This window comes from Nestor notabilis, unplaced genomic scaffold (assembly GCF_000696875.1).
Source record: "Nestor notabilis isolate BGI_N333 unplaced genomic scaffold, ASM69687v1 scaffold16882, whole genome shotgun sequence".
NCBI classification, from domain to species: Eukaryota; Metazoa; Chordata; class Aves; order Psittaciformes; family Psittacidae; genus Nestor; species Nestor notabilis.
Genome location: NW_009918873.1, coordinates 1 through 25,598, shown reverse-complemented (window position 1 = coordinate 25,598; position 25,598 = coordinate 1). Strand labels below are relative to the sequence as shown.

Below are 25,598 nucleotides of genomic sequence, written 5' to 3'. Positions count from 1 at the left end.
ATTTGTCTTTCTCAATTCTGCTTTTGTTACTTATGTATATACTTTGTTTTAACAGAGCTAGTGCATATGTTTACTTGGCATGAAACATTTATGTAGCTACAGTGTATTGTTCGTAACACAACAGTGAAAAGATACGCATAAGAATCAGTGCCTCAGCTTTTTCTGAAATCTTGAGATATTTTGAAAACTATATAGAATTTCTACGTAAAATGTAGAAATGTATGGAATTATAAATTCAGTTTTATAGCTATATAAAGTTCACGCTCTCCATTGGTGTACATGAAGTTCACAGCCTTCCATTCCAACTGAGTCTGTTTTCCTCTTAATAGGTTACAGTTATGAAATGATATATTTTGACTGAAAGCCACTGTCCTTATTTTAATAAGCAGCTGTTTAAATAAACACTAGACTGCTACTATGAAGATATTTACTGCTTTAAAGTAAAAATATAATTTTTTAAGTGTCAAAGAGGTGATTTTCTAAAGCAACATCTACACTTTAATGTGACTAGCTGTCTGGGAGAAGGATAGTTGCAGCAATAGCCTTATTTTTAAGTTTGCACTAGGGGTACAGGTTTTCTGAAGGATTCTCTTGGATTGTGCTCATGTGTGGTTGTTTTTTTTTGGTTTTGGTTTTCTTTTTGTGCTGTTACTCTGAATGTCATATAAAACCGGCGTTAATAGATGGGTAAACTAATTAAAAATTAAAACAGTCAATGAACTAAAACTCCTGTTCTCATCGTCTCCAGATAGCAACAGATTAGCTGAAAGTACTGAGCAGGTCTGTGTTCTACTTCAGGTAAAATCTATGTTTTCAGGAGTATGTGATGCCAAAATGCCTGTGGTTATGTTTTAATTATATAGAATGATGGTAATAGTGCCTTAGGATACAATATTGTTATGGAATCATATTGTCCCTTGTGCAATAAATAGCCCAGTAAATTCCAGAGCTGCTTCTAGGTACTGTCTAGCAGCTGTTATCTTCAGCACTGTATTTTCAGTAACAATGTAGTACCATACCATCATTTCCTGAGCATGGTTGTCAGTACAGTGCACCACTGCCCCATCTTTTCTGAATTAAACAGGTTGGAATATTCCATATGAGTTCAACGAATCTGACCTCAGAATTAGTATGCGACAGATCCAGATGTTTCTGAATGAATATGAAGAAGTCCCATTTGAAGCTCTGACATATCTTACAGGTACAGGCATTATACCCTCTAATACATGTTGACTTTGCTAGACACTTTCAGCTGGTGGAGTAATAAACTGATGAGGTTTTGACAAACTGAGTGAATTCTATTCAGGTTTACTTTCTTAGCCTTCCAGATACAGAGAAGTCGGAACCCGCACCCTCGGAGGCCCCTGCTTGGCTTATATATAGCTAGAACAATGACTAATGGTCCAGCAAACCTCCTGGTTGTTGTTTCTTATATGTAAAATAAAAACATCAGTGGCCTCTGTTTCACCTTAACTGATCAATAGGATCCTGACATAGCACTGACAGTTTACCAGAGGATGTGATAATACTCATCAGTTTAAAGCAGGAGGTGTTGACCTCTGTAAATAACTTGGTTGCTGTGGCTATTCAGTTCTGTTTCTCTAGAAAGATAGCTGCTTCTTGGCACCTCCTTTGTCAACCTTATAAAGATTATTCTTGATTTTTTCTAATATTATGATTAGCTTTATGAGAAAGAATTTCAGGAGTCAGAATTAAAGCAATACCTGTGAGCTTTCAGCTGTTTTCTGTACTTTATATCAAGTGTAAACCTCCCCTCATCGCTTGCCCGTTCGTTGCTTAAATCTCTCCAAACTCTTCTGTACAGGGGTATTTCGTATTTGTGATCCCTTGCTTTCTACTCTGTACATACATAATCACATTAGGTTTTCATGAAAGGAACAATAGAAGGATCAGCTATATAGCACTGTTCAGATTTTGACAGGTCTAAAAATTTTTATGAGAATTTCAAGCAAAAGACTTGTCATTTAAAACATGACATTATTTACTGTGGCATGAGTAGCAGTTTCTCAGACCAGCTCACAGTGTTCCTTAAACCTTTCGTCACCAAGATGCACAAATTTGGCCCATAGTTCCAATGGTGTTAAAGTGACTAATTTCCGTTGAATCAATTGAAGTACAGGACCTAAAATCTTTGAAGACACAGAGCTTCAGAACTTGAGCTTACCGGAGCTGTCCATTATTGTGGAACAATTTTTATTTGTTCATTAACTTTGAATTTTTCATCCTGGTTTTCTTTGTCCTTTCCCAGGGGAATGTAACTATGGAGGCAGAGTAACAGATGATAAAGACAGGCGTCTTCTCCTGTCTCTACTTTCCATAATCTACAGCAAGGATATAGAGCAGGACAAGTATATGCTTACAGCTGGAGATGATTACTATATACCACCACATGGTCCATATGAGGTGAGAAGATAACAGATGTAAATTCTTTTTGAGTTATTGGGAAAAAAATCTTATCTACACTGTACTTTGATATGCCTAATGCAACAAATAGAAAATAAAAACCATAAGATCACAAAGCAATGCCAGAATATATCTTATGTATGAAATACAAATGTGGTACTTAATATCTAACACACAACAATGGAGATGTAGCGATCATCTGATACTCTGATGTGTGTTGATACAAAAAGCCACTGCTGTGCAGGTTTCCAGTACAGTTCTAGAAAGTCAATAGGAATCAGGCTTCAGGAATTTACAGGGTACTTCTGCACCCTCTTGCAACCACTTTTGCCTTGAAAGCAGTGATCAGGATGAGGAGGTGGAATTGCATGAATGGTGGAATCGCTGACTCAATTTTCATCCCATTTTCCCCCTTCTAACAACTGCACAGAGATAACATATGTGCTCAAATCCCGCCTATTTGTGTAGCTTGCAGTTGTGGGAGTGATACATTGTCCTGGGTTCAGCTACAGCAGTCATTTTTTCTCCTTCTTAGTAGCTGGTGCAGTGCTGTGTTTTTGACTTTCAGTCTGGGAACAACGCTGATAACACCGATGTTTTTAGTTGTTGCTCAGTAATGTTTACTCTGACCAAGGACTTTCTCAGTCTCATGCTTTGCCAGAGAGGAGGGGAAGCCAGGAGGAAGCAGAGGCAGGACACCTGACCCAAACTGGCCAAAGGGGTATTCCATACCACAGCATGTCATGCCCAGTATAGAAACTGGGGGGAGTTACCCGGAAGGCCCAGATCGCTGCTCGGGTCGGGCTGGGTATCGGTCGGCGGGTGGTGAGCGGTTGTGTCCTTTTCCCTTGTTATTCCTCTTATCATTATTATTGGTAGCAGTAGTGGTTTGTATTATACCTTAGTTACTGGAGAGCTGTTATCTCAACCCGTGGGAGTTACATTCCTTCGATTCTCCTCCCCATCCCTCCGGGAGCGGGGGGAGGAAGGGAAAGGGGGGGAGTGAGCGAGCGGCTGCGTGGTTCCAAGTTGCCGGCTGGGCTTAAACCATGACATACATATAGCATCCTACTCTCTCCTGTGACTCCTACCAGCACTCCTGGTGTATTTCTAATGTACATTCCTTTCTTTTGCTTTCTCTTGCTACCTATGTGAGGGTGGTAAGAACAACTCCTCAGTGAGTTTTTGAAGCATTCAGAACTTTAATATTTTTCTCTGTGGACTGAGTAAGTCAATTCCTGGTTGTGTTTAACTGGGAACTAATGTGTTTGATTGCAAATGGGAAGGTTCTGTCCAAGTTGGGTTTACTGATCATTTATGAATTGCGTGATTTGCGTCATAGCATTGCATTATTTCTGGTATCTAAATGTTTCTTTTACAGTCTTACATTGAATACATACGAAATTTACCAATTATAACACACCCTGAAGTGTTTGGACTTCATGAAAATGCAGACATTACCAAGGATAACCAGGAGACTAACCAGCTTTTCCATGGAGTGCTCCTGACTTTGCCAAGAGAAGCAGGGGGAAGTGGCAAGTCCCCTCAGGTAACTGGGGAAAGAAGATCAATATGCAGTCTGGAAAGGTGCCCTTTCCTGTCATGCCCTAGGTTTCAGGGTAATCCAGCATCTCTCGTCACGACTGGCAATGGCAGTAGATGTGAATATCCCTGTAGAGAGGTAGATAGATTTGGCATAGAAGAACCTTTAAAGATTGAAGATACCCTAATGACTTTGAATTCAATAGGTTAGTAACACACAACCCCACCTAGCTGAGTAGAACACACAGTTTGAATAAGAATGTTCCTTTTATATTTCACTTTTTAAAGTAACAGTGAAGTGCTTTACTTTAGTCATGAATTGTAGTTAGGCCACAGTTAACAATCAGAGCTGATAAGGCACCTCAGATCACATCCATCTTTAGGTAATTTTAGGTATGACATTTAATTCCAGTCTACAGACTCCAGTGGTGGAGGTTCATGCACTGGCCTGTCTTCATCCAGCAGTGGTTGTATGACCATCCCTGCCATTCTCAGTAGGGGACAGACTTGAGTGACAGGAAATTATATCAACTCATTCAGCCACCAGGCAATCAATGTACAACCATTAGAGGCAAAAGTTGTCTTCCTGTTGAAGTCTGTGCTATAATGGCAGTTCCAGTCTGTTTTTACTCATTGAAAACTTGGTTTTTGAGATGTGATTTCTTTTGCTTCCCTTGGCTGCTGCAGTTTCTGCAGTCCCAAACGTATAACTGTGTTTGTGACTTTTGTGGCACAAAAGGATGGCAGAATGGAATCACTTGGATACAGACCTCACTGTCACCTACCCTCCACAGGACCTGGTTGTGAAGATGTTGGGAATTTCTTTCCTTCATCCTGTCCTTGCAGCTCAGGTTACTCAGGCCAAATACATGCCCATTTGGGATAAATGACCCTTCAAGCCCCTCGGATTTGACATCCTGTATTTTATACACAAGTGGAGTGTTGAAAAGTAGAATTGACACTAGACAATCCCTCATTTCCAGGATTGTCTGGTGATTTTATGATGTCTAATATGATGTAAGTAAAGCTTCTTTCATGGCTGGGGTCTTCCTGTCATTTCTCCTGTGCTGCATGCTTTGTCTTTTCCTTCACCGTGGCAGTAGTAGGATTGTGTTTGTCTGTTCTGCTGCCTGTTTCCACAGAAGTTGCTGAAAGCATTTTTGCAAATTAAATTGAAATTACTAATAAATTTAAAATTATTGAAAAGGGAAAAGGAGCAAAAAGGCACATGCAGAGACAGACAGGATGTTGCACAAAGAGAGTAAGAGCATGTAAGAATTATTTCCTTAGAAAATTGGACTAAAATATGTATGTTGTTGTACAGAAAAATATAAAATCTATAGTGTTTTATGGAATTTATTGAATAAAGATAGGTGAAAAGAAGGAAATTCCTTATCTCTGCAAACTTGTGCATACAGGAAACTGTTGAAGAGTTGGCACAGGACATCCTATCCAAATTACCAAGTGACTTTGATATGGAAGAGGTTATGAAGATGTACCCAGTACTTTATGAAGAGTCAATGAATACAGTTCTTAGGCAAGAACTAATTCGATTTAACAGGTATGGCTCAGTGTTTTGTGTAGCACTACTAATACTGAAATATGCTTGTGTTCATCAGTGCTTAAGCAGTTATAAGCCTTTTACAATACATTGTTCTTAACAAAGATTCTGCTTTGGATGAACTTTTTAAAAAGACTTCAAAGCTGCAGCTGACTACCTTAATATGGAAATAGTACTTATAGTCTTGGAGTATGAACTTAAATCACATTTGAGTTTGTCATGTTGAGGTAGGACAGCCTACTTTATTCTTTTTAAGTCACACCCAGGCCCTAGTATTTACAACACACTGTGTTAATCAGTGTTACAATCTCTAAAGTTCTTGTCACTTGATTTCCCTTGTCTAGAATGAGAATTTTCACTGCCTTTCATTTCTACGTGTGTGTGTTTTTATTTGTTTGCTTTTCTAAGATAAGTAGGAGTTTTGGTAAGTAGAGGTGAGATAAGGATTTTCTGATAGGACATTTACCAGCTTAGATCAGCCCTTTATTCAAGTTGGACTCAGAGGCCTTTAACCAGATAATAAGAAATAAATAATGAGATGATTGATAATCTCTTTGTTATCTGAAGGCTTACTGAAGTTATTCGGAGCAGCCTCATTAATTTACGCAAAGCCATTAAAGGCCAAGTGTTGATGTCATCTGAACTTGAAGATGTTTTCAACAGCATGCTAATAGGAAAAGTACCATCAATGTGGGCTGCCAAATCCTATCCATCACTGAAGCCACTGGGAAGTTATGTGTCCGATCTCCTCTGTCGCTTGGTCTTCTTCCAGGTATGCTAAACTGAGACTGACAGGTCTAAGGAGTTGGTATTTGAAAGCTGAAATGTGTGTCAGTACTGTCCTCACTCAGCAGTAGCCTTATTGCTACCAATTGTTAACTGCTTGCACAGACTTATGACCCAATATACACTGCATTAACAGCATTGGAATTAGCTGGGCAATTGCTCAGCAGGGTGAGTTGGGAGTATAATCCTTTGGTGCTAATCCAGAGCTGCATATGGTAGTTTCCATGTTTCTATTTCTAGAAGATGCATTTTAGTTTGCATTGATGTCTTAATGACTTCCCTGCTCAAAGGGTCCTCAACCAGGTGTGAGGATGCTTTAGAAACAGTGCACAACAGGCACTATTAAATTTTATATATGTGACTGTAAATCAAGTTTAATTGAAAGTGACACCACTTTCACACATTTTTAAACAAGCTATTTTATTCTTTACTCACTCTTCCATCACCCTTTCCCTTGCATTCTTAGTGCTGTCTTTAAATTACTTAAGATTTTAGATGTACCTTAAATAGCTAGGGTAGTGAGATGTCCTGGTTTTGGTTAAACCATGACCCTCATATAAGTCAGGTGAGGAGAAAGCTAGAAAAAAGTGTCTGAAAGATTTGTGTAAGCAGCAGAGTTTCCTGTTTGCTGGATCAGAGTAGCATATGTGCTTCTTTTGACTCCAAATGGCTTAGTGTGGGGACATTTTGCCTTTGCCTTGTCTTTCCTACTGCCTTTGTGATATCCAACAAAGATCCTGGCCCAAGATTTCCTTGTCTGTCATCTTTGTACTGGATTGATTTCCTCTACTAAGATTTGATGTGTTGGCTGTAGTGCCTTCACAGTGATTGGTGAAGATGCTATGTAAGATGGCCTTTTTTCATGTTAGGAGATTGGTGTTTACAAGACTGTAAAAGAAAGTGTAAGTGTCCAAATTAAATAATTTTTCCTTTTTTTTTTTTTTTTCCTAGTTAGAATCTAGACTTACCAAAATATGCTTAGGCTACTTTCTGAAATTTCTTTCTCAGTAGCACTGAGCTGTGGTTGTTTAAAAATGAGAGATTATTTTTGTTTTCATCATAAATAACTGACTTCTGTGAATTGCGGTCTGTGAAAAATACAGGATTAATGGTAATATGCAGAGGGTTCCATCAAGCTTTAGATCTCACTGTGCTGTTTCAGTATATCTGAAAAAGTATCCTGAAAGACATCCTTTTTCTGGTGAATTGGCACAGAGAAGCTACAAATGTATGTTTTCTTGTTTGCTTTTTCTCTACATATTCAGGATTGGGTCATCAGTGGGCCGCCCACAGTGTTTTGGCTCTCAGGATTCTACTTCACTCAGTCTTTTTTGACTGGTGTCTTACAAAACTATGCCAGAAAATACACAATCCCAATTGACCATATTGGATTTGAATTTGAGGTAAGAAAATGCAGCAGAATTTTGTTTTTCTTGAACAGCTCGAAAGATGTTCTAGGGCAGTAAGGAATAGAGTTTTCAAATGAAAAGAAGTTTTATTTAAGGGAGCAATTTCAGACTATCACTTATAGGATTTAATATACTCCAGATAAAAATAAAGTCGAGCAATGGTTTAATCATTCTAGGTAATGCAACAGGAGCACACAATGGAGAAAATGCCAGAAGATGGGGCTTATGTGAGAGGCCTTTTTTTGGAAGGTGCACGATGGGATAGAGAATCCTTGGTAATTGGAGAATCACTTCCAAAAATCCTTTATGATTCTTTGCCCGTTATTTGGCTGAAACCTGGAGATAGTTCCAAATTTTGTCATATGAACATCTATTCATGCCCTGTATACAAGACAAGTGAAAGAAAAGGTGTCTTATCCACTACTGGCCACTCGACCAACTATGTTCTCTCAATTGAACTCCCGTCAGACAAGCCCCAGAAACACTGGATAAATCGAGGTGTGGCAGCACTGTGCCAGTTAGATGACTGAGAGTACTCATGTCAAACACTCATATTTTGTTATTAAAAGAGATACTTTACTCCCCAATGTCTGCATTTATTTATTTTTATGTATCAGGGTTTCCGGCTGACTCCAAAGCAGCCCCCAAGTTCCTTTGGTTTTTAGCCATTATGAGACACTGATCAAGAGTGAGTGAAAATAGAACAAACAGAAACTTATTTCAAAGGCCTGGGCTTTATCTTACAATAGATCAGAATGAACAGAACTCCCATCAAACTGTGTGCCACCCACATCATTATAAATCATGTGAAATCTGAATATTAACATCTAGCTGCTATCATACAGCTGCTTTTTTTTTTTTTGATAATGAAATTGGGCCCAAGGAGTTTTGCTGCTGATTTTAATGGGAATCTAATCCATAACTCTTGCAAATAAGACTCTGTGGATTTGCCTACCACTTCTGTGTCCCAGGAGTATGTAGGGCAACGAGGAAGAAGATGAGAGTAGTTTGTTGCCAACAAATAAACCCAATCTTTAGCTAGAATGAACTGCCAGAGCTGTATTATAAAATTGTAATAACTGACACTCCGTGGAGATGTGCCTCAGAATCATAGAATCATAGAATGGTTTGGGTTGGAAAGGACCTTTAGATCGTCTAGTTCCAATCCCCTGCCATGGGCAGGGATGCCTCAACCTAGACCGGGTCGTGCAAGGCTCTGTCCAACCTGGCCTTGAACACTGACAGGGACGCAGCGTTTATCATTACTTTGGGCAACCTGTTTCAGTGCCTCACTGCCCTCACAATTCCATGGAAAACCTCTAGTCAGCACATGCAATGGGAGCCTGTCATTTCTCAGAGCAGTATGCCTGTCTCATAGTTTTTTAACTTTTTATGTCATATTATTTACCCACACATCCCAGATGTCTGATAAATGGAGCTATTTCCTTTTTCCTGTAGTCTCATTTTACTTCCTTATCTTACCCTCTTGCATATTGCACTAATAACCACCTGAAATTTTGTATCTGTTTAAGCCCTTTCATCAGAGAAGCTCAAAGTAGCTTGTAAACATTAATTAAAAATAAATGGCCTGAACATCTTCAAAGAGCTGTGCAGTCATTAGCTAATCCTCACAGCATGCCAAGACGGTACTAAAGATGCATCATTAGACTTGTTGTATACACAGTACTAGAGGAGCACAAAGATCAAGGTAAACATTTAAAAAAACCCCATTGCATAAACATCCACTAATTTAGGGCCTTGGTTTGTTGGGTTTTTTTATTCACTGCCCAAATTGCAGCATTTTAATAACTTGCTTGAGGCCTCATAAAGTCAGAGATGCAGCTGTAATTCAGCAATTCCCAATATCCTGCTACAGTCATTAAGTGATGGTGCTATGACTATTCAAACATATAATTCTTGTCATAGGAATTTCTCTGTTGTGTGGTGCTTAGCTGTAATAGGTGAAAACAGTGTAAAGTATTGTTTTATTAACCCCCAGTTTGTTTTATACAGATATTAATAAAACAGTAACTTTTCAGAACGGGAACATACAAGTAAGCCAGAAGTGTTACAGCTATGTTGTACAGTGCTGCTCTTCACAAAGATAAACATAGACCATTAGTACAGTTTCTTCCTGTACCATATTTGATGCCTCACTAGCAGTACAGTATACAGGCACTTGGAGCATCATTATTGTTATGTGGTGACTAGGGCAAGAATGTTAGGCCAGGAGACTTGATATTTATTTCAGTAAAGGGCACAGAGATGTGCAGGTGTTTCAGCTTACTGATAGGAAGAAACCACTCTTTAACAATTTAGGCCAAATGATACTTGGCACCTATAGCAAAGATAGAACTTGTTTATGAATCTAACAGCACAGTCATCCAAACTGACAACAATTTTTGGTCCTTTAGAAAACCTATGTTTTCTTAGGCTTCGTAACACAGACACTTTGTACTTTTAACATGATTAAAACTAACTGAAATGTACTATATATTAAAAAATCCCATTGTGGTAGTTACCATATTTTTGAATGGCTGCATCTAATTGTTGTTAATCACAGCAACAATTCAGATCACTAATCAGGTCACAGTGGCATCAGAGGTAAAAAACTAGTCATGAGCCTCCTCTTAGCAGGTGCTTTGCATGCAGGCCAGAGAGCCTAGACCTGGCTCTTAGATCCTTCGCTGTGGACTGATCGCTGCTCTCTGAAGGACCTTTCTATTTGGATTTGAGCTTACACATGCCAGTGACCGATGACAGCTTACCTGTGGCTGCTGAGGCACTGCTGAAAGATAAGCTGGGGCAACAATGGAGTAATCATTGTTAAAACAGTAACATGAAGAGAAATTGGCGTTTGAGGATGGAGTTTCTCTATCCTTCTTCAGAAAATGCTAGTCTTGCAAGCACAGTCCTCTAAATTAAGCCCTTTTAAGTTAAAAGCTAGATTCACTAGTAAATGCTGCCTATATTACATTTCATGGAGATAAATTACTTTTAAACTGTTGGAAAATACTGTAGGATAGCTTGCCATGTGGGTTTCTTGTTAATACCTCTCTGTGAACAAAACTAATGGATAGTTTATTAAATAACATAGTTCTGAGAATATATAGAGGCTTTGCTACTACATTGTGGGCAGTGTCCTTGTAACTGTGTTGATTTTCTAAATGTCTCTTCTGTGTTAATGTCAGATTTGAGATGAAGGCATCTCTTAGAATGTAATTAATGATGTATTTCAAGCTTTTGTAGGTGTGACCAATAGATACAGATAGAAGTCTGTACCTTCATGAATCTCTTGCTTGCCCTTTCACCAGGGATCAGGCATGGCTGAGTTCCTTTAGTTGATGGTCATTGAAGCATGTGATTTCTTGAGCTGCCCTTACTGTTAGAGAAAAAGTAATTGAATTTACTGTTGAGGGATATCTGTCTTGGAGGTATTTTTCTGTGGTTCTTTGAAATGAGCTTCCTGACCTTATTTCCTGAGCACTGTCTAGACGTTCCTGAAGAATGATAAGCTGGCTAAACATTGGAATTCACAAGATTACTTGGCTGAGATGCATTTAAAATAAAATAAATAAAATGCAACTCAGCTGTTAGTTAAACATGATAAAAATGTGGAATTTTTTTTGGCAAATACAGTATCTTGTAATAATATTAGAATTCTTGGCTTTACAGGTTTAGTATTTCCATTTCTTAATCAGAAGCTCTCATTAAACAAACCACAAAAAACCACCTGCAATTACAGCAAATCATAGATTTACAGCCTTGCTAATAACTCAAAGCAGATGGAAAAATTGGAGTATACAAACATTACAGAGCAAAAGATGTTTCTTCTTCAGGGCAGAGAGGGATTTTCAGCTAGAGATGCAGTAAGACAGGGTTAGTACATTTCCTTTCTCTTATCTCATCTGTACAAAAATCCATTTCAGGAACAGAGAGTACTATCTCTGTTGATTTTAGCACCATTGGGCTGTTAAAGGGAAATTATACAATGAAAAAGCAAAAGACAATACAAAGGGTTCTTCTAGTTAGGAGTTCTTACAAGCTAGAATGTTTTGCCTAATAGGATTAGAAAAATCAGTGAGAAGTGTGGGTCTCTCCTGTAACTAGTATTCTTGAAAATTAATTTATAGGTATGATCAAATAAGTGATCTTTCTGTCTGTGGCTAGAAGATGGATATAATTTCTGATGGATACATTGTAGGGCCCCAAGGGAGTGAGGTCCACGTTGCCTTATTTTCTCTAGATCTAAAAAGTATTACAAGAACAGACTTGTATTTATGGGAAGATAGATCAGATAATCTAATCCCTTTTAACCTCTTTCAGTTTGATGATACTTCCCTTGGAACAGATCGAGTCACTGCTGCAACTTCATGAGGGTTTCCTCACCCTTAGGTAACATTGAGGGGGTACATTCAATAAGCAGGTATCAACACCATCTTCTTAAATGACTATGTGCTTGCTAATCTTAGTGTTAATTTGGTTTCATAAGCATATGGGTTCATAAATTAGGAGTTAGGGACAGAATATCCAGAAGGAGGTGTTATTTAGATATTCAAAGCCAGATAGCATGTTAACAAATTACTACTGTGTTGCTACCGGTTAGCTTGCAGGAGAGTTTATGCAACTGACCCAGGATTTGTATTTCTAAAGAATATAAAGTTACTGCCATCTTCTTACTCTAACTTATTCTAAAGCATCTCCTGACGAGTGTGATAAACTGGAAAGAGACTGTATTTTCTGGAAGGAAAGTGGGACAAAGTTAAGGAAGTACAGGACAGAGTGTACACTGACTGGTTGAATCCAGTGCATTACAAACTCTCAAGAACTCAGAGGCATTTTTGGACAACATCTTTTTGCAAGTAAAATTAATGTGTAGGAATGATATATTGCACCATTGATGGGATACTTCTTGAAAGCAGTTACACGGTCTTTGGAAATGAATACAGTGAGTACCAGTTCAGACATCTGCCTACCCACTGGACTCAGCTGCAGATGAAATTCTTTTTATGAAGCTCCCTCAAAATGGAAGTTTGCCAGTTTGACCTCTAAAACCAAAGCACTCTCTTTAAGGCAGATTTTCTTTGCTGTACAGAGTTTAACTTAAACTGTGAAAAAAAGGGCTTTGCTCTCCAGACTTGACAAAAGAGCTGATCTAATCCTTCCTTTAGCTGAACAGACTTGAGGTTTTAAGAAATTTCAGTCTTTGCCTTGTGGTGCTGGAGCATAATGAAGATCCTGCACTACTTAATAATTTCTCAAATGCTTATTTTGAAAAATAGGCTATCTAGAATTTGAAAGCATCTCAAATAATGTGATGCTGTTATAGAATCATAGAATCATAGAATAGTTAGGGTTGGAAAGGACCTTAAGATCATCTAGTTCCAACCCCCCTGCCATGAGCAGGGACACCACACACTAAACTATGTCGCCCAAGGCTCTGTCCAACCTGGCCTTGAACACCACCAGAGTTGGAGCATTCACAACTTCCTTGGGCAACCTATTCCAGTGCCTCACCACCCTCACTGTGAAGAACTTCTTCCTTATATCTAATCTAAACTTCCCCTGTTTAAGTCTGAAGCTATTACCCCTTGTCCTACCACTACAGTCCCTAATGAAGAGTCCCTCCCCAGCATCCTTGTAGGCCCCCTTCAAATGCTGGAAGGCTGCTATGAGGTCTCCACGCAGCTTCTCTTCTCCAGGCCGAACAGCCCCAACTTTCTCAGCCTGTCTCACACGGGAGGTGCTCCAGTCCTCTTATCATCCTCGTAGCATCCTGTTACTGCAGTTCAACTTATTGGCTTTTCAGTCAAGGAAGTGGATACTCATTTGAGCTACTTAAGGCTACTTGAGACTTTTTAAAATTGCTTATTTTTCTTTCCCTTCAGGAATAAACTCATTATTTTCAGTTCAGTGTGACTCTTCTGTAACTTTAGGGATGTTCTCTTGAAATTAATCTACATCTTATGGTATATGCTCAGGAAAGAGTTGTGGCTATAAAATAGACAGTAAATTTACAGTGCTCATTTACATAGCTGTTTATTCACCTGATAAGTCACAGTACCTTCATTAGCCATGTGATTTTTAATAATTTGAAAGATTCAGAATGATAGCTTAATGATAAATGAGCTTAAGCTTCCATTCAAAACCCTTGTCTCTGCACATTTTTCTTTGGCTCACTTGACACATCTCTGTGAGGATAGGAAAAGACTGTATTTGGACTTGTTTCAATGAAGGATTAAGCAATGTGTATAATCACGTTATTTTTTACTGTCTTTGTTCCATCCCACTTTTCCTCAGCTAAAGGAGCTTTGTTTTGTGTCTTTCTGGCAGCAGTAAATTTGCAAAGCTCCCAGTGACAGGCAGAACAATGGCATTTTACATGATACTTCCCACAGGAGGTATTCCCAGGAAATAATTATATTGGAATAGATACCTTTGTGGACTGGAGCCATAAAGGGTAGTGAGAAATTGGGCTAGCCAGTACCTGTCATGCTGACTCGCTCTTCTCATTGTTTCCTTGTACTTTCTCATCCGCTTGGTTTTTTTTTCCACTGAAAAGTACATTCTTGGGGGAGGAACTGTCATTATGTCCTGCACATGACCAGTTTTAACTTATTTTTAAGGTAGGAATATTTCTTTGCCATTTTCTATTAGGGCTTGGAGAGTTTAGGAGGAGTTGGAGAGCTCAGAAAATGATACTTCATTGGTTTCGCCCATTTTCAATAGGAAATAATGTACACTGCATTTTTCAAATCTGCTTTTTTGCCACCCTTACCTTCTGGCTGGAATAGGTTGCTGCTCACACCCTCTGCCCTTTAACACAGCTGAGGCCTGTGCTTATGTAGTATCCCAGTAGAGTGTGGCTCTTGTCCATAGCTTGGTCTCATCGGTACTTTTAGCCTTACCTTCCTGATGAGAATTTGTGAACAGCCTGGTAAAGCCAGAGCACTGAAAAGGAGCCAAAACATTTAGTGGCCAGTTAATTTAATTTCTGGGGCGATTAATTTAATTTCACTTCCATTCACGAGGCAACTGCGAAGCAGAAATACCCCTCAAACTTAAGAGACAGAAGAGACAGTTTGTAGCATGTAAAAATGCACAGTGAAGATATGCATAGCATCTTAAGCTGGCTTCCATAGTGATACCCTGAAGAGAGACTTTTCAGTCAGTCCATACATGGGAACCTGAGGAACCCAATACTGGAATGTTTTACTCTGAGTTGTGTAATGGCATTCCAAACTTTGCATTTCACATCCACACCCTGTCCAAAGGAAGCGGGGGGGAACCATAAAAAAAGCTGATGTAGAGGCTCTAGGCCACTCCCCTGCAGTTTGCAAAAAAGAAAAGGGAGGACTTGTGGCATTTCTGATGTCTCTTTGCTACTGTCCCTTTAGAAACAATACTTCACTTTAAGAATACTATGAAACTGAAATGATTCTTCAGGGACAATAGGCAGAGCAGGGACAAAAGAGGAAGGAGTGCAGCTGCATGAAGCAGTCACTGTATTCCCACCTGTGTTTGGAAGCTCTGGAGGTGCAGTGTCTGCTTGATTCTCCCAGACCTTCTTGATTTTTGCTGACCCTTAGACAAGGCACTGCCTTGAATTGAGCATATATAATTCTCAAACCACCAGGGAACCCCAATATAAATGAACAGAGTTTAAAAACCTGCTGTAATTTTCCTGATGTCAAAGTAATCTCGTATCACACCTCACTCCTTGAAAAGTGTTACTTTAATTGACAAGTCAGTGGTTGAAATGTAATAAATACTAGACCAACATTTTCCATCATATACAGTGTATCATAGCTTTTTGGCCTCCAGAAATGTGTGAGCAAGTGACCGAACAGCTTCATTCACAGTTGTGCACACAAATCATCTGGATTGCAGTCCACAGTTTAAATGATGTGATTACACATCACATCTTAAATAATAGGTTATGAGACTTCATCATGGGATTTCAGGTATATTGGCTTAGAAATCTTCCTTAACTTTTCCTGGTGTCGCAACATACGGCCTTGTTTATGGGCAAGACCCATAGGAGGTAGGTGGATCTGGAAAAGAAAATCCCACCAGTTAAGTGCAAATTGAGAACCTACAAGAAAAAGAAGGTATATATACAGACTAGGTTTCACTGAGTTTGAAATAATTTCTTCACACTTTGGAGAGGGCAACTGTACCATCTTAAACCAGCTTATTAGATTTCTAGGAGGAGCACTCTCTGAGGTGTGATTAGTGGTGTAACTTTCAGGCCCTAAATCTTGTGTTTATTAAAATCATATATATATATTAAGCTTTAGTAACCTTGTTTTGGAGCTTGGTGTCAGACTGTAATGATGAAGTACTTGTCGAAATAGGACTGCTGACAATGTTCCAGAAAAGTAAGTCATAGAAAACTCTAAAAATTCCTGAGTAGCAGTGCACTCTACTCATACCTACCTAACAAGTCACAAAACTGTATGTATTGAAAGACTGTCTTCTTACTGTTATGATTACGTATACCATATTAAAATGCACAATGTCATTGACTCCACAAGCAGAAGGAGCAATAGGTGACAGGTTCTTCCTTTGATTGTCAAAGTCTTTGTATTTCATAATAGTGGGAGTCATTCAACTATATTCCCCCCTCCAAGTGATTGAAAAATGTAGGTGTTAGCAGTCAGATGTTATTGTTGCTGAGGCTGTCATCCTGTAAGATAGATAGCTGTTTAGGTGCAAGTAGTAGTAAAAGCACTGACTAAAGCAGCAATAGAGATTTCCAGAATCTGAAAACGATCATCCAGTTTGTCTGAGACAGTGGATCTAAGACCGATCCTCTGGGATTCTGAAGCCACTGCAGAGCATGCATTTTAAGCCTATTTATAGGAGCATTGTTTGTCAGATATGCATTGTTATTATCTATACTGGAGAAAAAGAAAAAGCTGTATGTGAAGCAGATGCTAACAGTGACCATATTCTAGGCAAGCATCTGATGGAAATACAATTTAATTTTGACTGCCTTTCTAAGGAAACTACAGATGTGAAAATACAAACTAATCAACAGGAGTTGAAAGGAAGTTTCTATGAGAGGCAGCATAAAGTACTACAGACAGAAGTGACTCAGCAGTGAGGAAACTATACTGAATGGTGCAATAGAAGACATTGCTGCAACTTCCAGATTTCAGTCATCTTGGACATGTTTTTCTCCAGGTACAGGGGAAAAGAAGCAACATAGCCAGGTATTTCATAAGACCTGATTTATGACCAGGAGAACAGCTACCAGTAATGTAGGCTATGAAAATAATTTTATCTATGGCAGATGTAGTTAAGTATTTTTATTCCCTCATTCTCTTTCATTATGTGGAAAGATTAACAGGTTCGATTTCATTAATGTCTTCTTCTGGTTGGACATTGGTTGGATAAGACTGCCTAAATCTTTAAAGGCCTTGGGAGTTGATCTCATGTAACTCCATTTAGGCTTTGACTTATTAATTTGAGAAGAAATTAGCCAATTTACAATGAAATGAGATAGATGGAAAACATTTCAATATACATTTGGCTTATTTGGCTCTGATTTAGCATAGCATTTAAATACCGGCTCATCTAAAAATGTGCTGCAGAAACAGTGATGTGGACTGTGATGTGATTATTGCCCAGTGAGAGCCAAGAGGGTGTAGCTGAAGACTTTGTGATTTAGATTTATACTCACAGGCCTTGGGTAGGGGATGTTATAGTGAAGTCCGATTTCTATTCTTGCCTCACATTCTTCTATACACTGCTTAATCAACTTTGGATCTGTTACCTGAGATCATAGAAACAAATGTTTTGTATGAGTACAGCAGTTAGCAGTTGAAAGCTCACGTGTAAATGATGCACAGCCACATGACTTTCTTTAGCTTTTTTTGGCAATCGCAAGCATACAATGATTGTATTTTTCATATCCATAAAAGGTAACATTTGCCTTGACTCAGTAGTTCTGGTCTTGATGGTGCTGGATATTAAGGCCTGGAGGCTATCTGGACTGAGGCTACAGAAGGAGGGTTTTACCCAAACATGGTATTTTCTTTGTAAAAAACACAATACACATGTAAACTACTAATGTATCTATGAAAAAACACACTCACCCATTCATCACTCTGCAAGGTAGCTAGAGAAGAAAGAGAAGAGACTCCTTGGTCTACATTCTGTTATCATCCTATCCAGAAACCCCCTCTGAAGTCAGAAATGTGGTGTAAATTGTGACTAAAATTCATTTTTTGATTTTGCATTACTTCAATTTAGTCCCAGACCAAAATGGGATATAAGTAAGCATTGTGATCTAGATTACAAGAAGGACCTTCGATTACCATGCAGTCTATTTGTCCCTTTCAAAAGGGGGTTGAAATTTCTTCCTTAAGAAAAAAAAGTGCTTCTTTTAAAAGAATTGCCAATATTTGCTGCTTTAAGAAAAGAAATATAAGAAGCTACTGAGCTCTGTTTGCCATTGCAGGGATAATAATACATTTAGCTAACTTTCTAAAAGATCACAAACTGCTTCAATTACATAGGCAGTATCTTTAGAATTTAATTTTTTCTTAGTATTTTTTAGTGAAAGCTCTAGACTTTTTAGACTTCTACAGTAGTTAATGAAGAGCTGAAATGGTTTGAGTTTTCTTACTACTATTTCAATTGTGGGATTTAATCTATAACCAAAATACACCAGCATTTAAGGTAAATGAAATGTTGGGAAATCAACTCTTATTTCTTAGCACCTAATCATTGTGACAGGGCAAAGAGCAAGAGCACAACCATTCAGAAAATCAAAACTGTAAGGACACTCACATTTTTGTTTTTTCGGAATAATGTTTGGGCTTCATTGATAATGTACTCTTTTTCCTTAATAGTTTCTTCTATCTGTCCTGATGCTGATTGCCATTTTTTGGCTATTCGGAATATCTTGCGGTAAAGGCCAAGAACTTCTTGTCGAGTAACTGGGGTCATCTAAAACAGCAACATAAAACCCCAAACATATGCATGAACATTTGAGTTGCTAAAGGCCAGCAAGCAGTATGCTTTTTCACACAATTGAATTAAAGATTTTTCCACCATCTAAAGATACACTGAGTATACAAAAAATCTGAAATAGCTGTAAACAGTAATTAGCTGTTGAAAGCTGAAGACCAGTTTAGCAAAGTATTTAAACTGACACTCAAACCTGTCTCCATTCAGACAGCTCAAAGTTCTTGCTCAAAGTTAAGCACTTGCTTTAGTGCTTTGCTGAATCACAAGCCTGGTACAAGAATGCCCAGGTTGTGTGCTTCACTGCTATTTTGCAACAGACATGGGGTGAGTCACCGAAACTCTGAGCATCCCCCTTCCTGTGAAACTGTTGTACCAGTGCTGACCCTATCTTCACAAAGTATCTTGGAGTCTGTGAATAAAATACATGATAAAACCACCACGGTATTGCTGAAAACCTGTATAGGTTTCAGAGGCTGAGAAGCTTATTTGTGGTACCACTACAGTACATAGTAATGATTCAGCTGGAGTTTGATGTGATGAAAAAGTGATGAAAGCTATTTTATCTAAGCACTGCAGGAGAGGCAGACTAACCATGGATTTAGGAAAGTTCTGAATGTCTTGATTTTCAGAGAGCTGTGTACCTGCTCAGCCCACTAAATCAGCCTCCAGGTGTAGTAGGAATCTTTGTCAGAAATCAAGAATGAAATCCTATTCTATTCTTATTCTCTGTAAATGAGTATTCTATCATTTAAGTGGTGACACTGTTTCATGCCAGACCACAACTATCCCTGAAAGAAATCCACTGCAGAAACAATGACTTCTGCTTTAAGGACAGCACAGCTGTCAAAGGTACCTTCCTGCCCAGAAGATGCAGCAGCACTACACAGTAAGTATATGGACGCAGTGAGGAACAAGTATCAGGGACAGGACATTACCTGACTGACTCAGGATCCATTTGCCAACCTGGAGCTCTAGTTACTGTGCCTGAATCAACCCTGAAATCAGACCTGTGCGCTGGGAGTAGCGCCTCAAGAGGACAGTTTGGAGCAGGGTAATCCAGACGGCCGGAACAGCCCTCTGGAGGGAGCACTCTCTCCTCCCTTGATCATAGAGGAAAAGCCACTTCCCAATGCACGCACCCAAAGCCTGGCAGTGTGGCTGTCACTCATCTGTGGTGTTGGTAGTAGAACAGGGTTTTGAACCAAAGTCTTCTCAAGCCATGTAGTTCTCAAGTGGCCGCCTCCACTACAGCAGTTGACCTCCACTAGTATTTCAAAATGGTCCTTCTGTGGCTTCAGCCACTCACACCGTCTTTTCCTCACCAAAGTCAGAATTACAGATGCTAACTGAAGGCATGACTTGGCCCATAGTTCTTTTTACTAAAAAAGTCCCCAGTGTATTAAATCCAAGCATTTTTTGTCTTAACTGTTGCTATGATCTAAGGACTTTTTGTTGCTTCATGAACTCTGTTAGGGATCTTAAGTATAGACATAAAACTGTTTTTCTCTGATTCTTGAGAGAACATTTTTGTTTTGCTATTTGTACTTTAAAACGTTTAAGCAATCATATCTTTTCCCCCTAGATATAAAAATCAGTCTTCCTGCCCAGTATTTCTAGTAAATGTTTATGGTATTTCTAGGAAACAAATATGCACAATATAATAGCTTGATAGTCCCAGCTCGTCAAGCACTTTGGAGTAAATGCTTCACTTTATCCACTTTGCAGCTCCATTTCAGGCAATAGCATTAGTCATACACGAAGCTACGTGTGTATGTGTATCTGAAAAACCACCGCTTCCCTCTGCCAAGTGCATATTTTGTACAGAAAATAAACAGTTCAATTACAAGGGCTGACCTAGAATAAGCCGAGTCCCACATCATGTCCTTAACCTACAGCCCCTCCTCGCCTCACCCCCCTGCTTTTATTTGAAGGTGTCACTTTCTGGTAGAGCTGGTAATACTCTTTATTCCCCACTGACAGCTAATAAAAGGCAGAACTGCACTAGAAACTTTCAACTCAGGTTTTCATATAATCCATAAAGAAAATAAGAGGAATAGTGTCAGGAGAAAAAAAAGTTTAAAATACAGGTTTAAATTCTGATCTACACATCAGACAATTTCCGAGGCCACAACGTGGAACAGTGCATGCCCTTTGCTCAGAGCTGTAATCATACCTATCGCTTTGGGGTTTTAACCATACCAAGAACCTGTTTATAAAGATACTGTTTAAAGGTTTAGAATCAACAGGTTTTTTCCCTACTAGTTGCTTCTGCTCCCCCACCTAGAACTTACTTTTTCTTCACTTTCTCAGTGTTGGAATTGATAAAGAACTGTGTAGCCCCTCATCTAGGCATGGGCTGCATTTCTGCATTATTGCTCTCCTTCCCACATATGCTAGATGATGTAAAAGACATTAAGCAGCTTTTCATATACATGGCTCATTTAGTCAACAACTTCTAATGTTACAGACCTGCTCATAGACTATTTCTGCAAAGATACATAAATGAGTGTGTGAGGAGCTCTTCACAGCCAGAAGACCCCACCTATCATGGGAAAGGATGGGAGCAGATAGGACAAAACTCAAAGCCTGGCTCAGGTTCCGAGTGGGAGTCTAAATACGGGATAATTCCACCAAGAGCAAAATTACTTCCAACTTAAAATGCTGTAAATGAGATTGCAGGTTTTTTCTTTGGTATAAACAGAGCCCACACCGACAGGAATGTAAGTGACAGTACAAGTCATGTATTAGGTGTAATTTCGTCAAGTGACACTACTTGTATTAGTTTTGTGGGTGTGCAAAATGATTCTGAGTGGGACAGAAAGGAAGATAAGGGAGGCTTTCATGTCCTTGTAGTTACTCATCTTGCAACTTACATCTTTGGCATTTAAATCATAATTATATTTCACATCTCTGGAATGTTAAGTGGATGTTACACCACTTTCCCACTAACACTCCTCTTGTGGTAGTCACACCCATTGTTTAACTTCTACCACCCTTCATTTTATTGCAGAATGCAGCCCACAGAGGTTAACCACAGGCATTTTTGTCAAAAAGTACAGGGCTATTGTATTAGCTGAGCAAATTTCAGGTGTTCACTGCAACAAAACAAGCTGGGAGAGGTCAAAGATAGGTCTGTAGGCACAAACATATCAATGGGAAAAGTGGTAGGTTGCTTTTGAGCTGAGTGTTAGAATTCGGGCTTTGGAGGGAAGCCAAGCGTTGCCTTCTACATAGCATTTGCTGGATGCTGTGGCTGAGTTCTGGTAATGCGGGGTTGTATCGTTCTTTTGATCTACATGCAAACCCCTGTTATCAACATGCAGATCAAACACATTAAATATCCCATTGTATCCAAACTTGCAAAGGAGGCTTGAGCAGTTAATGAGTTACTGCATGATGAGGATGCAAACTTTTTTCATTGTTAATTAAAACAAATAGTCCCTTAGACTATGAAATGTAATAACAAGTTTTTCTTTCGGGAAACAAATATGCATTCCTTTGGATTTTTAGACGACTGACCCAGAAGCTCACTAATCTGAATAATCAAACACCAGTTGTCTTCTGCTACTTGCAGGTTTGTTTAGAATTTAAATTAAAAGTTTATATAAAAATAATGGAAGGAATCTGTCAACTGCACGGTAAAGTGACCCCAACAGTGCACTGTCAAGGCAAAGGCAAGCTGCATGGAGACCAACTACTTATCTACAAGTGGCTAAATTACAGCTGCTTCCCAGGGAGGGATGCTTTGCTAAGAATTGGTGTCCAGCACTCTCCTCCTATCTCCTTTGCTGTAGTTGTAAGTCTATTTTATTTCATCCTTTCTTTTCAAGTCAAGTATTAGCTACTCACTTGAAATACAAAATCTGCCAGCAATGAGTACATGGAGGATTTTAGGAAACAAAGAGTGCAAGTAATAGCTCATGGGTAAAAAAATACATTTTAAAACAACAGATCTCTTCTTTTACATCCCAGCTAACTAGGGCATGCATTAGTGCCAATGCTGAAACCATATTTGCTCAGGGGAGGAGATGGTGGGGAATAGAACTCTGTGTGAAATAATTTGAAAAAGTGCCTTTGAACTTCTCAGATGTAAAATGTTTTATTTAGGAACAACACAAATTCTATCTGACAGCTGGTTTGCTACTGGCAAATAATCCTAAAGACACGGTGACAAACTGCTGGGCTGACTGCCATCCAAATCAAGCTATGATCACATTTAGTTTACAGAAAAGTGACATAATTCAAAAGCATAGTGTATCAACATTATAGCACGGATCAACAGCAGCTATGGTCTGTGTGACAATCCTGTTTGACAATCCACATCTCATAGTTTCAAATGCACCTTTTGGCTAACTAAAGACATGTGAAAACCTGCGCGTATCTGGCTTGCCTTTGTTTTAAGAACTAAATTATACCACTTAGCTAAAGAGTGACCTGCAGTCTTTCTCCTGCTGCTATTTGCAGCAGATAATCAATCATTCCTTTCACAGCTATCCACAGCAACTGGAGGTCAGTAATCCATATTCATCTTTCATGCCAGTCTGCCAAAATGAGTCTGCGGTTCTTAAGGCAGCAATGAATTTGGTCTATCATTCCCTTGAGGGACAACAACTGAAACAATGAGTTCCTGTGGCACAGGGAGAAGGGGGTCATGGATTCCTGTGATAGCTAGGTAAGCCACATGCCTTCCAGTGATACTAAATTCCAAAATCCAGTTTCCACAAAAATAATTTTATCTTCTTTTACTCAAATCAGCGACTTAGTGGCCTGTGACAGCTGGTACCCTGCAAACATCAAACAGATGTGGCTGCAGTAACAAAGTGAAAACTCACCTGGTTTTTATTCTTGATTGAAAAATCTTTTTTTTTTTTTTTTTTTTAAGATTTAGCCAAAACCAAATCATAGCAAAACTTCAATCACAGCTAAAATATTCCATCTTCATATAGTGAAAAACAAACTAAAATGAAAGCTCATATTCCTCCATGATGGTGTTACATCCTCATTTCTACCAGTGATGCAAGCCCGTAAATTTCAAGTAACTTCCATCAAGGATTTATTTGATTCCAAGTATTTCTCACTGTTTCCATCTACAAGCTGCAGTCAGAAATGTGTGCAGATTTGGTGAAAAAGAATGAAGTTACTGAATGAAGTTACTCGGTAACGATACCTGAAAGCAAAGTGACTTTCACATGGTTTTAGATTTTGTCATGCCAGTATCTTTGTGCTGGCAAATTGAAGTGATCTGAAACCCTGATGTGAAACACCGATTGATACATCTGAACCAGCCTTTCTGTCTTTGTTACTTACACTGTTCATCAGCTGGGATGGGGCTCTGCCATTCTATTCGTGCCTTGGATTTCTGACTGTGCTGGGATCTCTTCTAAGCTTTCTCTTACATATGGACCAGTCTTTTGATCAGAAAAAGGGAACTGCATGCAAAGAGAATATAATTAAGTAGTAAAAGCAAGGACTTGTAATTTATCACTGGGTTTCCCATGTAATTTCATGTAAGTGAAATTGCAGAAAACTAGAATTCTACAACATTCTTTTTATTTGAATAAATGAAAAGGGAACCCTTAACTAGTCCCTTTTGATCACAGAGTTTTCATTTTCTCAGTCTGAGGTGGTCGAGGCATTATCTGGCTTTAGTAGGACATAGAGACTCCAGCTCTGGGAGTGCCTCCTGAGCTGGAGTAGCCTCAGGAAGAAGAAGAATGCTGACTTGGACATGGAGAGGAAGAGGGGAAACAAAAAAAAACCATTGCTTTAGATATTTCTTAGCTTTCTCCTGAAAATCACGCAGTCTCCAGGTAAACTAAAGCAACGTGAACTTGTCTCTAGTCTTGTGCAGACCTCTTGCTTACGCTTTCATACAGTTAGAACCATTTTCTCCTCCTTCGTGTTTAGTTCTCTGTTACTTACAAGCAGAGAAAGAGGTTTTAATGCAGTGCAACATATTTAGCAGAGAAAATGAAGTCTCAGCTATCCTTGGATGGCCTTACTTATATAATATAAAAGCATAGAGAAAGACAACAGCATAGACACAAATCCCAGTATGGATTTATGCACCTTATTCATATCTTGGCTTCGAGCCAAATGCAACTGACTGCATGAATAGAAATATTTCCCAGCATTGGAAGCGCTCCCAAACTCAAGAACAGGTATAAATATTAATGCTATTCGAGAAACAGTCATCCCTACCCCCTTTCTTACTTCATTCTGTGGGTCATTTGATGAAACTCAGCTCATGAACCCTCTGCTTCAGTTTCCATACACTTTGGTCCCAGGACATTGATAGATAAGATTTTCAGTCACTATTTGAGGGCTGTAGCAGAGCATATATATAAAAAATACACTTGTTTTTTGGAACTCAAGTGTGAGAATCCCATTCAAAGTCGGGAGTTCTGCCAAGAAAACCTCTCAAGAGTATTTGCACTAGACTCCCCTGAATGGTCAACGGGTCAGCCTTTGGGGCTCCTGCCTCACAGCTGGCACAATGGCAGAGGAACACGGGTGAGGGGAAGTGCAGCTCTAACTGTCTCAGAGTCTTCTCTCGGGTTTTGTGGAGAGAGGACCCTCGGGCCTGGTAGTGACAGGATGGGAAGACACCTCCTTGACACGAGCTGCAGGTCAGCAACAACCGCAGGCGTAGATGAGAGGTTCGGGACTGATTTTGCAAGCACCTGGGATCCGGGCCGTGCCACAGCCACCCCTGCGGCCACTGCTGTACCCAGCCAGGCACAGGGGCAGGCTGGGCAGCGAGGCTCTGGGCGTCAGGCCTATCCCGGGAAAGGCCACGTCCACTGCGGCAGAGAGCAGGGTGACTGTGGGGCTCGGCCACCCTCCGCCTCCTGTGCACCACACAGGCTGCTGCTGTCACCGCTAAGATGGCGCTG

General features: G+C 39.4%; 2 protein-coding genes across 2 annotated transcripts in view; one reads left to right on the top strand and one right to left on the bottom strand.

Annotated features, from left to right (window-relative positions):
• Window positions 1-8,306, top strand: part of DNAH3 (dynein, axonemal, heavy chain 3) — a gene marked incomplete at its 5' end in the record, with an annotated part of 42,870 nt that extends 34,564 nt beyond the window's left edge. The window contains 7 exons of the mRNA XM_010009959.1: window positions 1,085-1,201; window positions 2,270-2,424; window positions 3,806-3,973; window positions 5,385-5,527; window positions 6,095-6,299; window positions 7,579-7,716; window positions 7,899-8,306. Coding sequence (XP_010008261.1) covers window positions 1,085-1,201; window positions 2,270-2,424; window positions 3,806-3,973; window positions 5,385-5,527; window positions 6,095-6,299; window positions 7,579-7,716; window positions 7,899-8,252 — 1,280 coding nt within the window. The remainder of the gene's footprint in view (window positions 1-1,084; window positions 1,202-2,269; window positions 2,425-3,805; window positions 3,974-5,384; window positions 5,528-6,094; window positions 6,300-7,578; window positions 7,717-7,898) is intronic.
• A 7,133-nt stretch (window positions 8,307-15,439) lies between these two features.
• On the bottom strand, window positions 15,440-24,018 carry LYRM1 (LYR motif containing 1). Its single transcript, XM_010009958.1, has 4 exons — window positions 24,010-24,018; window positions 18,523-18,681; window positions 17,411-17,503; window positions 15,440-15,776 (listed from the first exon to the last, which is right to left on the bottom strand). The coding sequence occupies exons 1-4, from the start codon at window positions 24,016-24,018 to the stop codon at window positions 15,660-15,662; spliced, it is 378 nt and encodes a 125-aa protein (XP_010008260.1). The 3' UTR covers window positions 15,440-15,659.
• Window positions 24,019-25,598: the final 1,580 nt, after the last annotated feature.

Excerpts from the sequence above, each read along its gene's own strand:
- LYRM1 (XM_010009958.1), bottom strand. Across the intron at positions 17,504-18,522 it reads TATTCCGAAAAAACAAAAAT|GTAACAGATCCAAAGTTGAT; the intron begins GTGAGTGTCCTT and ends CTATGATCTCAG. Across the intron at positions 15,777-17,410 it reads ACATCCCCTACCCAAGGCCT|ATCCACCTACCTCCTATGGG; the intron begins GTGAGTATAAAT and ends TTTCTTTTCCAG.